The sequence below is a fragment of the Neopelma chrysocephalum genome, unplaced genomic scaffold (assembly GCF_003984885.1).
Source record: "Neopelma chrysocephalum unplaced genomic scaffold, ASM398488v2 Primary Assembly neopelma1_75, whole genome shotgun sequence".
NCBI lineage: Eukaryota > Metazoa > Chordata > Aves > Passeriformes > Pipridae > Neopelma > Neopelma chrysocephalum.
The window spans coordinates 1,865,734-1,884,664 of record NW_020897736.1 but is presented as its reverse complement, the minus strand read 5'-3'; the positions used below and the strand labels follow the sequence as shown (position 1 = coordinate 1,884,664).

General features: G+C 39.7%; 1 protein-coding gene and 1 long non-coding RNA gene across 5 annotated transcripts in view; one reads left to right on the top strand and one right to left on the bottom strand.

Moving 5' to 3' along the window:
• Positions 1–18,931, bottom strand: part of RAB27A (RAB27A, member RAS oncogene family) — a 31,751-nt gene that overhangs the window by 3,784 nt on the left and 9,036 nt on the right. For 3 of the 4 annotated variants that reach the window (XM_027688293.1, XM_027688291.1, XM_027688290.1), the window contains 4 exons: positions 3,841–4,013; positions 2,136–2,221; positions 1,390–1,493; positions 596–719 (listed from right to left, as the gene is read on the bottom strand). In XM_027688293.1, the coding sequence (XP_027544094.1) occupies positions 596–719; positions 1,390–1,493; positions 2,136–2,221; positions 3,841–3,993 (467 nt within the window). In that variant the 5' untranslated portion in view covers positions 3,994–4,013. Of the gene's footprint in view, positions 1–595; positions 720–1,389; positions 1,494–2,135; positions 2,222–3,840; positions 4,014–15,115; positions 15,234–18,931 lie in introns of all 4 variants that reach the window. The other variant, XM_027688289.1, reaches the window with a different exon arrangement.
• Positions 9,558–9,988, top strand: LOC113969936. Its single transcript, XR_003534979.1, has 2 exons — positions 9,558–9,714; positions 9,852–9,988. It is a non-coding gene; the product is annotated as an uncharacterized LOC113969936 (long non-coding RNA).

Here is an 18,931-nt window from a genome sequence, read left to right as displayed (position 1 = left end):
AATAAAAGCATCACAAGATTTCCTTCAGAAGTGCACTTCTGATTCACAGCGAAATGCAAATGTAAGCCAGAGATGAGCCCCATGAAAGAGTTAAGGGGGTATAAAAGTACTATGGGGTTAATTAATATTTCACAGGAACAAAGATTTCACATATTCCTTCAGGGACACATGACCTGTGCCTGTAGGGAAGGGGAAGGGCAAGGCTACCCTCTCTTCCTGCTGTCTAACTCGGTTCTCAGACTCTCCTGTGAGTACAGACACCTCAGCACAGGCACGAGCTAAGAACCCATTATTCACCTGCCTCTCTACCTAAATTCTATCTCTTTTCTAAAATGTCTGTGAAAATTTATTTTGTTTACTGCCAAGGAAAGAAGATTAACCAATCTCCAGTGCAAAATTATTGCAATACTAAGTATTTATTTTTTAGCAATGCGGAACACATTAATCTCTGATAGAAAAAAATATATATACCAGCCAGTTAAACATCCTAAAATACTTATTCTCACAGCAATCTTTCAGTATGCAGAAAAAAGCATTACAGAAAACATTTCATTCTGCTTTTAAAGACAGCAATAATTGGAAGGAAGTTACTTACCCATATTTTTCTGCAAGTTCTTTAGCCTCCTCTTCTTTCACCATCCTCTGGTCTTCCAGATCACTCTTGTTTCCACATAACACAATGTCAGGGTTTTCACAATATGCATGCATTTGTAGCTGACCTAAGAGCACCAGCATGAACAGGGGTCACAACACAGAGCTCACTCAGAACACCACCACAAACCTGTTAGCTCACAGCACTTCTGCTATTGCTCTGAGGAGCCAGGGAACAGCTGGGCACCCACTACCACCTACCCAGTGAAAAATCCAGAAAAACAGAAGCCTGACAAATTTAGCCCAGAAACTTGTGTATTTGCAGATTAAGGAGTTATGCTCACTAAGCATCTCCAGTGAGCTGCCAGGAAAGGATACAGTTCCCTCTCCTCATGGATGATGCAGTGCAGGAAGCTCTTTGCCTACATATATGAGACTAGTAACATTTGCCTTCCATTAAGTTTTGCTGACAAAGCTTCAGGTGAGTCAAAATAAGAGTTTTGTATAGGCTTTCCACACTCTTAAATTACTGAACAGCACCAGAGCCAGGGGTATGATGTTCTCTCAGCTTGCTTTCATATAGGTTAAGATTCAAGTTTGGTAGGCAAAGCTGAATTTCAGGTAAGCCCCAGAAGCCATCACTAGCAGCTATTACAATTATGAATGTAACATTTACATTCTTTTACTGAGAAAGCAACAAAACACAGTATTTTATGTTCTATTTCTCAGTGAAACTCCACATTTACAAACATAACCACTCCCCACCCATGCAAAGAAAGAAAAAAAAAAAAGCCATACTTATCCAGTTCCTGACATTCAGAAAGCTTTGCTCATTTGTCAGATCAAAGAGCAGCAGAAACCCCATGGCATCTCTGAAGAAAGCCGTTGTCAAGCTACGAAACCTAGACCAGCAAAGTGAAATTAGTTGGCTCATCTGACAAGTTACTTTAAAAACATAATTGCATACAGTCACAAAACTGAGGTAACTCAAGACTGAATTAACTAGAATGAAATATTCATAATTGTTTTGCTGATGCAGGGACTGTGTAACAGGAATTGCTAACATCACTGTGGCCTAATCAAGGCCTAAGGAGTCAAAGAGACTGGAGTGTGAGAGCTTTAGACTAAGTTGTCTACTATAAAGCATGCCTTGATCAAGATTCAGAGATTAAAATAATAATGAAATTCTAACTTTGAACAGAAATTTATCCCCTAAACACATCAGTTCTTCATTTTAAGACTAACAACCACGAGGATTCTAGTCTTTTGATAGGCAAATAGAAAAGGATCCTTTGAGATGATTTTACCTGCCTGACTTTCCCAACCCTCAACATATTTACAGAAATTTAAGAAAAACTTGAAAAAGTTTAAAAGCATCTATATTGGCCATGAAAAAAGTTCACTGAAAGTTTCCAAAAGACAAAAAGCAAGAATTACAGTTTTCATGTTCTGCAGTTGTAAATTATAGTTATAATTTAATAACTATTCATAGGAAACTTTCCACTACTGTTACAGTAAGCACAGGTTCCCATCTTCAGTCATACCTTTCCTGCCCTGCAGTGTCCCAGAGCTGAAGATGTATTCTCTGTCCTCTGCCTCCAACACCATCCGGCCCATTGGGTCTATACACCTATAAAAGTTAAATTTGTTACCAGTCCAGCTGCTACAGATCACAAAAAAACTCATGTTTGAAGTCATTAAATGCAACAAAAGTAGCACTGCCCATGCAAAGATCCCAACTACAACTCAATCCCTTTGCTTTACAAGAAAAAAGTAATACGTTACATTTTCATTTTGCATCCAATTTAATATTTAAAAATAAGGGTAAAAGTGAATTGGAAAAGCAGTCTCCAATAGACTACGGCCTCCAGACAGATATTTAGAGCAGCCATGAGATAAGATTAATTTTAGTGTTTTGATTTTATGGGATTTTTTACTATTGTCTTGTATAATGTTCAAATGAAAATATAAGAAAGCAACAATGCAATCTGGCAACGTATTTCTGCCACCAGCAGAACCTCATTAGCAAACAGACTCATGGAGATAATGACATCTCTTCTTAGCTGCCAAAATTTGCTGAAAAATTGCTGAGGGTAGATCTTTTCATATCACAGCTTATAAAGCAGAAATTGCATGATAATAATAAAAGCTGAAGAGTTTACTCAGCATGAAAATATAAATAAGGGCATCTATTAATCTTGGAAGGATCAGATAAAAATAGATTCATTTCTTGCTTAGGAAACTTCATGTTAGGTCATATTCTTTACCTTCAACTGCCATTGTACCTAAGACTACTAGAGTTACAAACATATCTTTAAAGATACATAATCTTGCTGAATTTGTGGATTATAAAATTCAGGCTATGAAACCTAAATCTTATCCTGAGTTACCAAATATGCTGATCAAGCAAACACACCATGTTTACTATCCCACAGTAGGAATACTGACTTATTCAAGAGATCAGTTTGGCATTTTCATTAAGGTAGTTACTCCCTGCAAGACTGTGGTGCATGTCATGCATCAAAAGCCAGTCTGCACAATGCCTCCTGCACCATCCAGATTTCTGGACACTTGGGAAATCATCAGGCATTTAATACTTGTACAGAGGAATGAAAAAACAACTTGTGCCAACTCCACTTTCCAGAGCAGTAAGGACCAGCATCCAGATGGTTATCATAGCACATTACTCAGCTTTATATCAAAAGTACATTTGCTTAGTCTGATAACAACTCAGGTTAAAAAAAAACCCAAAACCTTATTTTTGACAGTTCTTCTCTGGTAGTGGTGACTGCTTAGGAAGCCAGATCATTGGCATGTGTCATGCTATCCTGTTCCAGCCACATTGTAAAGTGGTTTTAAAGTCAACACTGCAGCCTTTGTTCACTGGCCACTTCCAGTTCACACACAGGAAAAAGCATTTTTACTACAACTCATTTTTTCCTTGTGGAAGGAGTCAACAATATAAGTGCTGCTCCAGGTATTATGTGCACAATTCATGGAGCAGACACTCCCACCAACACCTGCTGAACAGAATGAAGTGGTTTCTTAGAATCAGCTCTTCTTTAACTTTTGGGGAAATGGGTCTGTACACTCGACAATAATAAAAATAACCAGGTAAAATGAGGCCTTTGCCCTGTCACAAGATTAAGTACACAGGAACTATGGATTACATCCACATAGGGGTGGGCAGGTCTGATTTTTAACAAATAGAGACCATGTTCAAACAACACATTCTTTGTGAAAACTCACCACTCTCTTTTCCCGGAAGTCAATGCCCACGGTTGTGATAAATTTGGAGTTAAATTTGCCATCTGTATACTGGTAAAGAAGGCTGGTCTTCCCTACTCCAGAATCACCGAGTGCTAGAAATTTTATGAGGTAATCGTAGTCCCCATCAGACATAGTGAGAATTCAGGAGGCACCTTAAAAAGCAAAGCAAAAAGGAAGAGTTAGTCACCAGCTCTGCCAGGGCTTCTTTTGACAAATGTTTAAAATACAAATCACTATTTGAACTACAAAGCATCGAGCAGTGGGACCAGTTCTGTGATCCTTTACACTGGATTCACCTTAAACTCTCAATTGCACCAATCCAATAGCAAATTCAGCTGTGACTGAAAAAGTGCATCTCTAATTTTATTGCATTCCTCTACTAGAAAGAGAAAACAACACAATTTTACCTTCTTCGGGAAAGACTGAAAATCAAGGTCAAAGTATTCAAGATATCTGGAACATTAACTGTATTTAATCTGCATGGAAGCTTGTAAAAGCTACTTAAACATACCAGCAATGCAATTCTGGCCTCACTCTCACTGTGGCATTATTAACATACAAAAAAACCCCACATTTTTTGAGACTGCCCTCTATATTGAAATAAAAATTACAATAATTTTCTACTAATAGCTATTTTTCAGCCTTTAAAAAGCTTTTTCTTGTTGTTGGGTTGTTTGGTTTCGAGGAACAATTTTCAAAGTTTTTATCATGATGCTAGTTAACCATTCAAACTAAATCTTGATCCTGAATTGCCATTAAACAACACATACATTTTTTCCATGGCTCATACACATTTAAGAAATTTCTCTTTCTCCTTTTCGTGCCTTTGAAAAAATAACCATATTATGTGTAGTCTGATCTACGTGCAGGAACAGCTAGAATGTGTAACAAAAATCACTGGTAAATTTCCTGTGTACTACAAAGGCTGATATGAGTGCATTGGTACTTTCCTGTTGAGTAGCTACTGAGCCTCTCCTCCCCCAAAACAAACAGTAGAGAGCTGCCTTCTGTCGTGTTCAAAGACAAGAACGTAAAAAGATAAGCCTAAAATAACCATTCATAAAGCCACATAAAATTGGCATAAAACTGCCTCTTATGAAGGATGAAAATAGATACCAAAATACAAAAAATTAGATGATGAAATAAAATTTTCAAAGTGTAAAATCCGCTGTTTCAACTGTAAATAAGTATTTTTGGAACTACTTGTAGCTTGAACTAGATAAAGCCATTCATTTCAAGTAAAGCACTGCAGCAGTTTGCATCAATGGCAAAACACCAATTCGTTTCTTGAATATCAACTCACAGCTTGAGGTTTGGAACAAACTCTGCATCTCCAATATGTGGGTGTCAATCACCACCATTCAGCAAAAATCAGAACTGTCTCTAAAGCCTCACCTTGGTGTTAGTCCTGCTCTTGGTCACAGAACTGTGACAAGTTGACTCAGCCATGGCTCACCTTACCACAGCCAAATGCAGACCATGGGCAGATCTACCCCAGATACTCTCCAACCAAAGAGTCAGTGGAAAGCACCTGACACTTTTTTTCCTTTTTCAGGGCTGAAGTCTCTCTTTCCCCAGCCCAGGCATATTTTAAAGTGTGCCATCAACACCAGTAAAACCTTGCAGGAAAGGAGTTTTAGGTGACAGAGGTCACACTCACTACTACAGCACAGCCAGCTAATTCACTTCCCCTCGTCGTGTTTTAACCAAAGCTTTGCAATAGAGCAGAAGACTGAAAGGGTAAACACTGCAGGAATAGTTATCAGTGAGCTTTTCACATAAATTCACCACAACTGCAGCCTGCATCCACCACACAGGGCTGAAGGAGCAGCATGTTCAAGTAAGCAAGTTAAACAGGTAGCCACACTGCCATAAGAGCACTTTTAGAAGAAATTAAAAAACCCAATCCATTAGACAGACTCACATGGATCAGCAAAAGTGATTTTGAGGGTTTTGTTTCATTTTTTAAATCCTGTCCCCTGCTGGGGAAGGAAAAAGAGGTAAAACCAGACTGCAAACCTTGTAGCTCTACAAAGTCCTTTCACTGAAATGCACTAGAAGAAAGGGAAAAATAGTTTAAAAAATAAACAAATAAGGTTTTTTTCTAAAGACTGCATTTGATTTAGACTTCCATCTCTTACATGGTGTTTCCCTTGCCCTCAGATGTTCTCCAAGGGCAAAGAGCTGTGTAAGCTCAACCTCTACTTAAGCATGTGTTCTTTCAGCTTTGATATCCCTAAATTAATTGCTGCTTTAAAAGACTTAAATCTCAGGGCCAGTATATTATACAAAGACAAGCTACCTTCCTGCCTTTTATTGTGCTATCCCACCTGTACAGAGGTATTTGCCTTGTCTTGTTGGTATTGTGTTAGCTAACTGTGGGTATATAGAACATACTTCTAATAAAAAGTACAAATGATAGTGCCACCTAATCCCTGCTAATTTATGTCATAAGAAAGCTAATTTATCATGCACCCTGTGCAAGACCTTACAGAGGAAGGAAGGGCACTACAGCTCTTACATGGAGCTGTAGGGAACTGTTATGTTTCAGCTGCGTCCTTCCACTGGACAGGGCTGGGTTAAAGCTCTGGCCAAAACAGAAGGATCAAGGTTAGACCTTGGGGAAGTAAAACCTAAAGGTATTCCTAGTGTCATATCTGATTTGCAATGTCTGTCTGTCCGTCCAAACATGCCACATCATTCAGCCCACTTAAACCTCAATACTCCCTATGGCTGGTTACAAATACAATTTCCAGAGGACTGACAGAAGACCAGGAGCCCTTCAGAGGAAGGGCATAAAAATGCCTTCTAAAGGATTTGCTTGAAAAGGAAATTTTCTCCTTTGGCTTTTGAAATGCACACACCTCTCACTGCACCCCATAATGTCAATCTATTATTCAAATATCTCCAGGGAGTGGTTCTTGTGAAACCCTGCACAGTTAACCTATCCTTGGAGACATGCAAAGAGCTATTTTCACAGCAGTTTCAAGCCTAGTCCTCCTCCCTGTACAAATATTTAAAAAGTGATCTCCACCCTCTTCTTCCGAGACCTGCGTCCTAATGTCCAGACACATCCAGCTCCACATAACAGAAATAAGAATATATTCCCAGCAAAGTACATTCATAGCAAAAACTGCTGTGGAGTTTTTAAAAGTCATGGCCCTGTTACTAAAACCCCATCCCAACTTTTTCTTCCAATTTTGGTTTTGTTGTTTGGTTTTTTTTTAAATTAAGCCTTATAGTTCCACACTTTCCAGTTTTTCCTTCCACATTCCTGTACACCTTGCATATCAGGAGAGTAGGTAGAAGATTCAGAGAAAATTGATGATACAAACAGAATTCATCAGGTCACCAAAAGAAAATCATGCCCAAATCTTGCTCAAAAGAGTAAGAACCCCTTGGTTAAAAAAAATAAAAATCAAATGGACACAGTTTTAAGCTCCACATCAAGCCCTCCACAGTTTTGCCTGCTGTAAATCCCTCCTTAAATCCCATTCAGCTCTGGCTTTGCACTTTGCTTGGTATGCAGAGGGACAAGAGCTATGAGCAAGTGCTGGAAAAACTGCACTGGCCTTTTCCACTGCTGACAGGAGCCACACAGCCACCACCTGAGCTGTGCCTGTCCAGCTGCTGCTCTGGAGCCTCCACATACACACACATCCAGACCGTGACTTATCAAGAAGGGACACTGTGCAAAGTGCTCCTCTTGTTCCCTGGATTTCCTAGTCCAAGATACTCTCACATTAACAGGCATCAGCGTTAACAGGCTCATATTTTTTCCTCCAAGGCACAAATATCACAACTCTACTGTGTGATAAAACATTCCAGACTATGGCAGTTTTGCTCCTGTATGAATTAAGGAAATTGGCTTGGCAATGCAGGATTTCCCCCACGCAGTATGAGAACAGGGAATATATGCTTCCTGAACTGGCCTTAACACAGAACATGCAACTCCTGTGCTGCTACTGAGCTGATGAAGAGAAGAAAAAAGGAAGAAGGCAAAAGAGATTAATAAATTAAAACATAAGGAAAAGAAAAAAGAAAGGCACTGAGCTGCAAACAGAAACATGTACACACATACAGTGTATGCCCCTAATCAGACAGTCCTCAAGCACATCAATTTAGAGTAAGGTACACCACTTACCCCAAACTCTGCTATAGGAATAGTTGGCACACTGGAGATATTACTTTCAGTAGGAGTATTTCTCTAGCACCACCCCTTCAGCACACAGCCAGGAGGTTACGTGTCACCTGTTTGCACTGAGCTGACGGGTGCTCCGAGATAAAGAGGTGTGCCCCATGTCTCTGTGTCTAAGGAGGGTGCTGCCTGACAGCAGGGCTGGGAAGCAATTACACAGTTCACATGTCCCATTTATTCCTAGAGGCAAACAGCATTTCAAGAGAGATTTGTGCAGGGCCTACCCAGGAGCAGATCTAAAGTTTCTGCGAAACCACCCACACTCCTCAATACAATTACACCGTTCCTAACAAGGGTCTTCATACAAAAATGCATTAATGCTGGATTATATGGATCACAGCTGTTCAGTTCCATTCACAGCTCTACATCCTTTATCTCAGGTGTGAGGAGGATACAGCAGTCTTTTAATGCAAACTGCTGTTTTCTTGCTGTAGAGGCTGCAGGCTTGTGATTAGAGGGTTGACATGGGCATTGGGCAAATCCCACACAGACAGAAAAGGAAGATACTGCACATCTCTCAGTGGATAATGTGTAAACACAAGCACATGGCAATAATGCATTTGGACAGATTTGATCATTCTGCAAGTGCACATAAATTCATACTACAAAAATTTTTCACCCAGGCACTACACAACCTTAAAACAACTTCAACAGCTGTTTTATGTGTCACTTCATCTGTCACAGCAGAAGGACTGAGAAAGTGATCTGGACCTGTAAGTTCACTAATCCTGTCACACCAGCACTGCCACGACACTCCAGCAAAGCAGTAACCACATTCTTGCCTAGCGTGGGTGAGCACAGAGAGTGGCCTCACCCTGCTCTAAGGCTCCAGCAGCACCTTAATGCTTGAAGAACTGGTCACCAGCAGACACTTGCCAGCTCTGTCGAAACAAGAGACAGAGTTAAATCATGTTCCTGCTTAGTCAAGGCTTCATTAGAAGTGCCTTTTGTTGAAAGCTGCCAGATACGTACAAATGTGATATAAGAAAATGATGACAATAATTTTTATTAACTCAAGTAACTGCTATGCTGGAGGAGGAGAGTTAATAAATAAGCACTTCACTGAAATGTTCTGAGCTGCACTGGTTTTGTTTTCTTGGGAAAATATATCACCCACGGCTTGCTTTAGTTTTGGCCAAAATGACACTTTCTGTGACTTCTGGGGCCTTTCTGTAACATAAATAACAAGAAGGAACACAGCCCTTCCTCTCACAAACGAGAGGAAGAGTTTCAGGTGCTCTAAGCATTTATCTTTTGGTTACTCTCAATTGCTTTACCTGACATTTTACTGTTACGATCTTTTTAGTTTCATCTGTAGAGGAATTGCAGGATCAATGCCTAAAGATTATGTTTTCTCAGAAAGATCTAAGTAATTTTAAGGGTGCTCAAGGTACATACAGGAGTCTGCAAAAATAGGTACAAAAAAAAAAAAAGCTGTGAGGTTTTAGCCTCCAAATGCTGTCACTTTAATCAGCAGAAGGTGCTCTATAACCACTTGTCAGCATCACTGCAACTGCAGCATTTTGCAGAGCAAGAGGAACTGACAGGCACACAAAGCACTGTGAGAATGAGTTATAATGGGAGATGCCAGGCATAAAATCATGATCCTACCCAGAAAGGGGGCACGAAAGGGAAGCAACAGGTCTGCAGATGTGGTAAGAACCTTGCACAACAGGCCGGGCAAGGAAACAGAAGATTCTGGATTTTGTTTCCAGGAAATCAGGGGAAACTAGGAATGGAGAAGAAAGGAAATGAAAAAACAGTTAGTTTTGTAACTATATTGGCATTTCAGCATCACCAAACCAACAAAAAGGAGGCTGGATTTCAAAGAATAACTCAGTTACATAAAGGAATGAAAAGCAGCATGGAACTGGAAAAAAATGAAAAATAAACCCAGGAATGTTGCAGATGATAGTCCAACACTCCCCACACGGATCTCTGTGTGGTTTCAATTTCTCTGTAAAAAGCACAGCATCCTCTCTGTTCCCTCATTAGTTCCTAACATTTTCATGCTTCATGGTAAGAAAATACTGTAGATAAATAAAGATTTACAATGGTATGTGATGGAAACAGTTGAACTCCCTCGGAGGACCTCTACCTCTACCCCCTCCTACCCCTCCTAGGAACAACAGCTTTTGCCTCTTTGCACTCTCATCAGAAGCTGCTTTCAAGTCAGAGCAGTGAAGCAAACATCTGTATAATGCAAATAAATTCCAGAATACACTGGGCAAAATAAAGAAAGAATTTTTAAATTTGTTTTAAACAGTTCCATACTACTTGCTCCATTTCAACCATTCAATTCTTTCTCTAATTAACACATTAAGCCACAATGACTTACAAGTTAACAAGCTATGCTTTTCCACTGGCTTAAAAACAGGAAATTCAGAGTGATGCCCAGCATCCTTCCTTAATGTGACAATTCTGACCACTTTGGGACCCACCTCCCTGCTTACTCACAGCCTAACCTCAACATTTGTAACATATCACTGCACTGTAGCTGCTCTGGACAGCATCAAGGAATTATGAATGACAGTCTTACACTGATTTACAGAGTTTCCAACTCTTTGAGACAAAACAGGAGCCACCAGGATTTCACCCACAAAGCTGGAGAGAAATATCCAGGAGTTTGACCACCCACTCATTCAGCAACACTTTCAACTCCAAAAGGGTCAGGAAAAAAGAGTAAACTTCTATTTCTGCCCTCAGAAATAGCCACTGAAGGATAGAGGGGAAGATAATATGGATTATATAGTATCATAGAATTGAGTCTTTCTTTTAAGGAATTATTTAGTTTTCCAGGACGTAAAAACCTCCAGCAGACAGCTAGACTAAACAAACACATGAAAAAGCAGAATAAGAGGAATAAAAAGGTTAAAAATCTAAAAACTGAAAGCATTCACTTCTTCCAAACTTTTAAAAACCACCTTGCAGGTGCCAAGCTCACTGGGCCTACCCCACATCCTGCTGCCGTGTGGGGACAGTCAGGGCACTGCAGGCTGGCAGCAGGACACTCCAAAGAATTTGAGAGGGGTGTCAGCTGTGAATAATCTGCCCCTAAGAGGTCTCAAAAAGAAACTGAGCCTTTGATTTCAGAGTCTGTAGTAGCTACAGTGTGAGACAGAGATTTTCAGCCATTTTTTAGTAAACGTGCCTGGAAATCACAAGCATATGTGACACTTCCATGTTTCATAAATGCTATGGAAAGGTTAGAAATAACTTGCTGACAATACTCTGGGCATAACTGAACTTGTCCATTACATAATAAAACACCACTTCTGCCTGAAATAGGCGGTATTTAATAGGCCACAACCTGTTCTCTTCAGGAAGTTACTAATGTGTGACAGCAAAACAGAAATCTTCACAGAAATTTTCATCTGTGACAGCAAGACACAGCCATTTCGAGCATGCCTGTGGCTCAGAAGTGTCACTTGAACTCTTCCAACAAAGCAAACCCGAAACTACAGGGTTTGGGTGGGTTTTTTTTCAAGAATTGAAAACCAAGCCTCTGCTTTGACCAAATCTTCACTTGAACAGCTCCAGAACTGCAGTAGGTATTAACACTGCCCAAGCTTTCTACTTAGGCCCTGCAGTTTGCCAAAATACCCAGACAGTGCTTTGGCAAAAGGTTTGCTTCAATTCATTTCCTAGCACAGCTTCTTTTCTAGAGCCTCGGGGAGGGCATAATTCAAAAGAAGCACCGATTAAGGAGGTTGAACTGCACAACACAAAGCTTCCATTCAAAAAGGCTGCTGGTTTTCAACCTGAGTTGCCAACACTATTTATCTCACTGCTCTGATCAGAATCCCATATTAAAGCATGAATTACAGCTAAATCCTGATATACAGCAAAGACTGCTCAGATAAACAGCACAGCAAACTAGAATTTCTTATACTCACTCTTGTCATGGAGGTGTGCATGAGCCCTGCAAGGAAAGCAAAAAGCAGCACAAAGTGTAATGCCACAGTTTGCCCACACTATTCCTTTTAGTTATTTCCAGCTGCAGGGAGGGCCCCAAGATGGTTGTAGAGTAACAGCCCTGGCTGTAACCTGGCAGCTGTTGCCAGCTTTTCCTGCTGTATTTGCCTTCCTAAATTCTTTCATAACATTTCCTGCAGACAGAGCATAGTTTCACTTTAACTGACCTGCAAGTAACAGGCAATTTCCTACCTCTCCCCTCAGAAGTCTTCAATTAAAATTCAGAATGGTTCTGCTATAGCTAATAAATGGCTTAGCAGCAGCAGGCTTACAGAACAACCACCTCTGTGACCCAAGTTCCAGGAAAAAAATACATGAAGTTATGCAAAGAAAATAAATTGCCAGTCAGGCTGCTCTAACTGATCCAAGCAGAGCAAGTTCCCTGTGGAAAACTGTGTCAAGGAAAGGCGTGTGCAGTTATCACACCACAGTGGATACAGACTGTGCTGCCTTGGCTTATCACCAAATATAAACACTGAATACTTATGAAGAACCCAAAAATCTCATGCAAACTGGCAAACCAACTTCATATAACAGTTTGCAATTTTTTACATTCTACATTATGACTGAGAAAGGCATCAACCCTCTGAAATGAAGAATGGGATATAAAGGGTAAGCAGATATGAAAGAACCTATTCATCTATGCACAAGTCACAAGAAATGGGGAGTGTGTAATGATACTGTCCCACAAGAGTTTCTTTTTGAAGACACTCAATAAAGTGGGTGCTGCTGTTTCATCTTCTATTAAAAGACTAGGTTTGGCTTGCAGCGTTTGGTTTGATTTTAAATCAGTGCATCTGATTTACTATAGAAGGAACTAAGGATCCAGTAATGAGATTCCAGTAAAATCAAATTAAGTATGTGAAAAAAGAAAATCTCAGTTTGCACTAGTCAGTACAGCTGCAGTGCCTACAGTGGAGCTGTGATAACACACCCCAACCCACTCACTCCCAGAGGATTCCCTCCTCACCAAGATCCCAGTTTGCTTCTGTTTATACCAATAGTTGTACCACAGTGTATCAAAACTGATCTTTTTTAAAGAAATTTATCCCTATCACACAGTGTTTAAACAAAATTCAGAAGCAGGAGCTATACTATTTCCTAGTTATGAAGTAAAACATTTTAAACCAAATAAAAGTTACTCCTTTTTCTCCTTCCCATTGTCTAAAGCTTATTTCTCTCATTGTACAGATCTTTTTCCATTAACTGCTTTCAAGATTTTTTGAGTTCATTGTTTTACGTTTTGTACAGTTTCAGAATTTTTGTTGCTTTTCTCTTTTTTCTAAAGGCAAAAAAATTTTACAATTTCACTTTAATGCCATTGTTAGTGACACGTTGGAAGAACTCTATCTGAAGTAGATTCCCAGTTTGTTTTTACCAGGCTCAGTTTCTAAGGATATTTTAAGATAGTGCTGTAAATAAAAGACATGCTTGAAATATGCAAAATATACTGAAATCCCATGGCAGTATGGTGAGGGAAAGGGTGGCAGCACCACATGCTAGAATATTGTTTTGCTCTGTACAACAGTATCTCAATATTATCAACATTTAATTCTCAAGCAACTTAGGTTATTAGAAATCACTACCTAAATGTGCTAGAAATTAGTTTCTGTAACACACATTCAAAATGCACATGTAAGGCAATAACTGAAAGCTTTATATAACAATAAATTACAGTGAAGCAGCTATGACAACCAATCCATCCAGCACAGCACAGAAAAAAACAAAAACACTAAGCCAAGCATCAATGTTCACAAAAATCCTTTTTCCCAGTTATTTTATATAATCTTTTCATACATGGGGGATGACTATTTAACTACATTTATGAATTTCTCACTTCTTTCTCATAGACAAAAGAAGTCAACTGGTGATGATCAGGACTAGAAAACTCATCTTAAGATAATCTACGGTAAGACATCAATTAAAACCCCAGGAAAGCCTTGTGACCTTCCCACAGAAGTGCAGGAGAATACTGATTTCTGTTCTTTGAACAACTCCTCCTTGGTTATTTACAGTCTACAAAAACTGGAGTTTTGGTCCATGATTAGAAAAATACTGGCAAACACATGAGCTAGAAAGGATGCCTGATTACAAATTCATGCTTGGGGTGACAAGGAATGACTTAGTCAGATGGGTATGTACATTTTGAGTTTCTTCCAGAGGAGATACAAAACACAGTAATAACATCCCACCCTCATAGTGTTTTTACCATAATTAATTTTAAGATTCAATTCATTACTATATGATTGAACATGGAATGTGAACTAGATGAGCTCTCATGGTTCCTTGCTGTTCAATTTCTTTTGCTAATTAAAAATAACAGACTGAAAAATAACAGACTGTGCAACACACCACTTTTCCTTTTATCATCCATTTAGTATACATGAGAACAAATATGTTGGTGCACAACCCAGTAAAAAAACCCCACCATTCTAAAGGACTGTTTTATTGAGTATAATTTATCTTTAAATGTTGATGGGAACACAGCAGGAAATAGAGCGGGGGAAAAATTCAAGAACTGCAACATTGAAAAATATTGAGTTACTTTGTTCAGTATTATGAATGCTACTTGCACAGCACACTTTACTATCAGAGGTCTAATTCCACCTTCTAACTGCAGAACAAGTTTGACCTAACACAGAACAAAATGTAGGCTGATGACTTGGGACCAGAATGGGCATCTTATGGCTACTCAATCCAGATACTGGTCACTGCAGTCATTTAATTCCATTAATAAACTTACCCTGGCTTGTCTTTAAATCTGATTGATTTTTTTATGAAAAGAAATTACTAAACCCATACCAAAAAAGCTGCAATTTTGTCATTTAAAGCCAAAGCCTATGTATTACATAAGCCAGTGTACTCCCCAGCCATAAGTTTACTTTTCCCTCTAGAACATGACGATGCAGCAATGCTGAACTGCCTCTCAAAATCAAAGCAGTCCAGGCAGTTTGTTAAAGTACAGTGACATTGTTTCAAAGATATTAACGGAGGAATAGCTGGCACACAACAGTCAGCTCAAGGAAAACAATGCAATAACTCTTATGAAAATGAATAAAAAAAGAGAAAGTGTTTACATACCTATGCTTAACAGCTGTGAACAGACCTGTAGTTTTCCAAGAGTGCTTCAGTGACAAGTTTCCTGACACAGCTCAGATATCCCGAATACCATAGTCAGGCAAAAAGAGCCATTTCTCATCTACAGGTAGTATCAGCAGAGAAAGAAAACAAAACCAAAGCAGTGCAGTTCAGACTAGCAGCTCTAACATTTGCAGGGATGGAGGAAGCTGCCAGCCCCACACTACCACCCTCCCCACCTAATTACATTCAGCTGCTTGTCATGTGGTCTTGCTGACCGATCAAGTGATCTTTTTTCCTCCTTTTAAAACCAGGAAAGTAGCTAACTAGATCTCCCTAAACCAGGTAATACACGTTAAACTTCTGCACAAACTACTGACCTTCCTCTTTCTTGTTGTAAGGAGAGGAAGTTGCAGTGTGTAATTGCAACTTTTTCTAAGTTTTCTATACAAAAAAAATAAAGTAAAATACAGCAAACGCAGTAGTCTACTATAATGAAACGCAGTGAACACTGAAAGTTCCCCAAACTGGTTTTTTATCAGCCTGGTTTTATTTTACACCTTTACAGATAGCAGGAAAATTAGTGATAACAATATTGGCACGGGCACCAGAGTGAGACCATGTGAGAGGGAGCTGGAAGGATTTGAGAGAGCAGTGGCAGCAGGACTACAGGGCTTTGTAGGCCTCCATGTCCAGTCCTTTCTGCTGAACCACTTTGGATGGCAACAAGTTCCAACAAAAGACCAGAGTGATGATGTTGCCAGAAACTTTCTGGACCGCTGCAGCTAAACAGGCAAGTTCCTGTCCCTGCACAATCCTAAGAGACACATGCAGACATTTTAAACATTTAAATAACTTTAAGAAAATAAAGTTACTGATTTAACATGTAAACCAATTCTTTCTCAACAACAAGCCCCCACAGGCAGGACTCACACATCTGTCCCCTGTACAACACTGGTGAGTGCACCAAAGCACTCGCTGGGCTGGGGCCAAGGGATGAGAGAGGACCTGCACAGCCACCTGCAGCCACCACAGGGCCCTGTCCCCCCTCACAGACACCCTGGACATCACAGGCACTCACAGCAGAGGACTGAAAGGTGCCAACAGAGCAAGTTTTGCACTCCCCATGTCAGATTTAGCAGCCAAGCCTGTACCCGTGAGTCACCTTGCACAGCCCTTTCTCATCTCAGTTTCTTTTCTCACGGTGCTTCAAGAGCAGCAAAGTAAGGAAATCAGGAAGGTTTCTAAGGCTGCTCTCCAGTCTTATAATTTAAGAAGTGCCGCAGACAGCCTGCTACATTTAACATATCCTTAATGCATTCATCTACCAGAAACAAAGACAACTCCACGAGCTCCTTCATTCACTTGTTTCAATGCTCAACTATTTCACCTCCTTTCATGTGAATCAAAGCAATTTTTTCTTGTCTTTTCCCTGGTGAACATCTCAGTTCTGTTACACAGAGCTGGAACACTTTTTCATGCCCTGCCTTAGTATTTTTCCAGAATTAACTAAAATCGATTTCTTTGACATTTAGTTACAGGTCGTAATTTTAAAAACTCTAACCATCCTTGGCTCAATTCAATCTTCAATAAATTTCACCAGTTTTAGAAGAATATAGAAGTGCCTTTTCTTGTTTCCACACACAATAAGAAAAAAAAAACTGTGTTCAATTTTCAGCAACGTGCATATTTTTAAGCTTTAACTGCTTCCCTGATCAATACCAGCACATTTGCTTAACTGTGAAGAAATATTCAGACCACAAGCACCCTAGAATTTCTGCTAACTGCTCCAGAGTGCAGAAGGAGGAACAGGATAAGAAGTGTTGACAGATAAAGCAATAACTCTTCTGCCATGTTGCAAACAGCCCTGGGGGGTGACTACACACACTGTCTGTCTGGAAGTCTCAACCAGCAGTGTAAATGCTGTTCAAACTCTTCCCCATGGAAAGATTTTTGCCATCTTTAATGGAAAAGCAGTTCATAAATCATAATTCATATAATTCATAATCCCAGACTTCAGGTTTTTATTTCAGGATGAAATGAGGCTGCTCAACTTTCCTCTTACCAACTTGGTGTGAAGAATACCAACTAATTTTCCCTTTCCCCTTCCAGGCAAGGGCTTTTTCCAAAACAGCAAGACTATGCTAGAAAGGTACAGCTTTTGAGGGTGAAGTTACACTGATTTCAAACTGCAGAGTTACTACCAAAACACAGGGCCTCAGTTTATAACCTGGGAGGACATCAGTGCTGGGTTACATACAGGTCTGTTTTCAAACTAACACTTTTGCAGCTTCTCAGCAAATGCTGCAGGAGCAGCTGAGCCAACCCTGCAGTGGTGGCAGGAAGCACACACAAACCTACAGCAGCTGGAACAGGAACCACTGCAGCCAGCCCAAGGTGAGCCTTCCTCTCACTGCTCCCCAAACCTTAGGGGGGTTAGAAGACCTTGGACATCTTCTTCATTTATGCTGGGGATCAAAACTACACCAGTAAAGTCCTGAAACTGTGAAACGTAATTTTGAAGCCACAGCTCTACAAAGGAACAGCCACCTATTTAGTTATTAAATCTTCCCAATGGTTTTACAAGCAAGTTTTATGAACAGGTTGTATGAACAAGGTGATCTGAATGCGTGGAATTTATGGTCTACTTGTAAAAATTTTCTATGCTATACAGGCCCAGGAATTTAGGAGGAAATTTGAGGAGTTAAACACAATGAACAGTGTGGAATATTCTTCATTACAAGCGTCAGAATATTTGCCTTCATACATTCCATGCTCTTGAGAAAAACTGCAGGTGCCCAAACTATTCTGTAGCAGGTGTTTCCTCTAGAAAATGCTGGATTGTTACCTGTCTGCAGAAATTAAGAGATCTGCCACTGGAGAGAGAAATAGGGGCAGAATTGGATCTATTAATAGCCCATTTCAAATAATACTACAGAACACATCTCTTTTCAAAGCCAAAAGCTGTGCCTAACATCAATGGCAAGTGCCTCTGCTCTCCCCACTCCCCAGTTACCCAACTCTGGTGGTCTCCTCTTCAGCACTCTGACCAGGGAATGGTTTTTTCCAACACACACTAAAAACTCATCATGCTTTTACCAACATCCATAGTTTTCACATGTGCATTCTTTAGATGACCTGCAAGTCTACGGAATGAAAACCAAACAGAAGTCAGCAAAGGGTAATTTTATTTGTTGGCATCCACAAATCTGATCTGATCTGTGTGTTGGCAATCAAAGAGGAAACTTTAAAAATGCAAGAGGGGGGTAAAGCAGCCACCGGGACACACATATGACAGCAAACTTCAAGAACAGCCAGAGCACAGAAAAATACCCTATAAAATACAAAAAGAAGTAATGAAAATAAAGTAAATAGGAAAAATATGAATGTATTAATTGGTATAGGCAGACTCCTACAACTGTAAAACAGAATTATAGTTGTTTCCTTGAAGTTTGCTATGTACTGCCACAGGAGTCTATAAATACAGTAACAAGTCCATACCTCAAGACCTGAAAGACTAAAAAGATCCTAAAGGAGGAGACAAAATCCTTTATATGGAATTTTTCTTATGCTTTCCCCTCACCAATATCCTTCCAGGAAAAAAAAGAACAAAAAGACAACCCACACTCAGAAGATCAACTTTCACACCAGAATTGTAATAGCTGATCTTTGCTAGAACCAAATCATGAAATATCCCTATAGTGATTAAAATGAAAGGTCAGACAGGCCTTCCTGCTACCCAAAAGGCACCTCTGCTAAATATTTAGTAATACTATAGATTAAAGTAAAGCTTCCACGTTTTGTTCTTTCAGCTGTAAG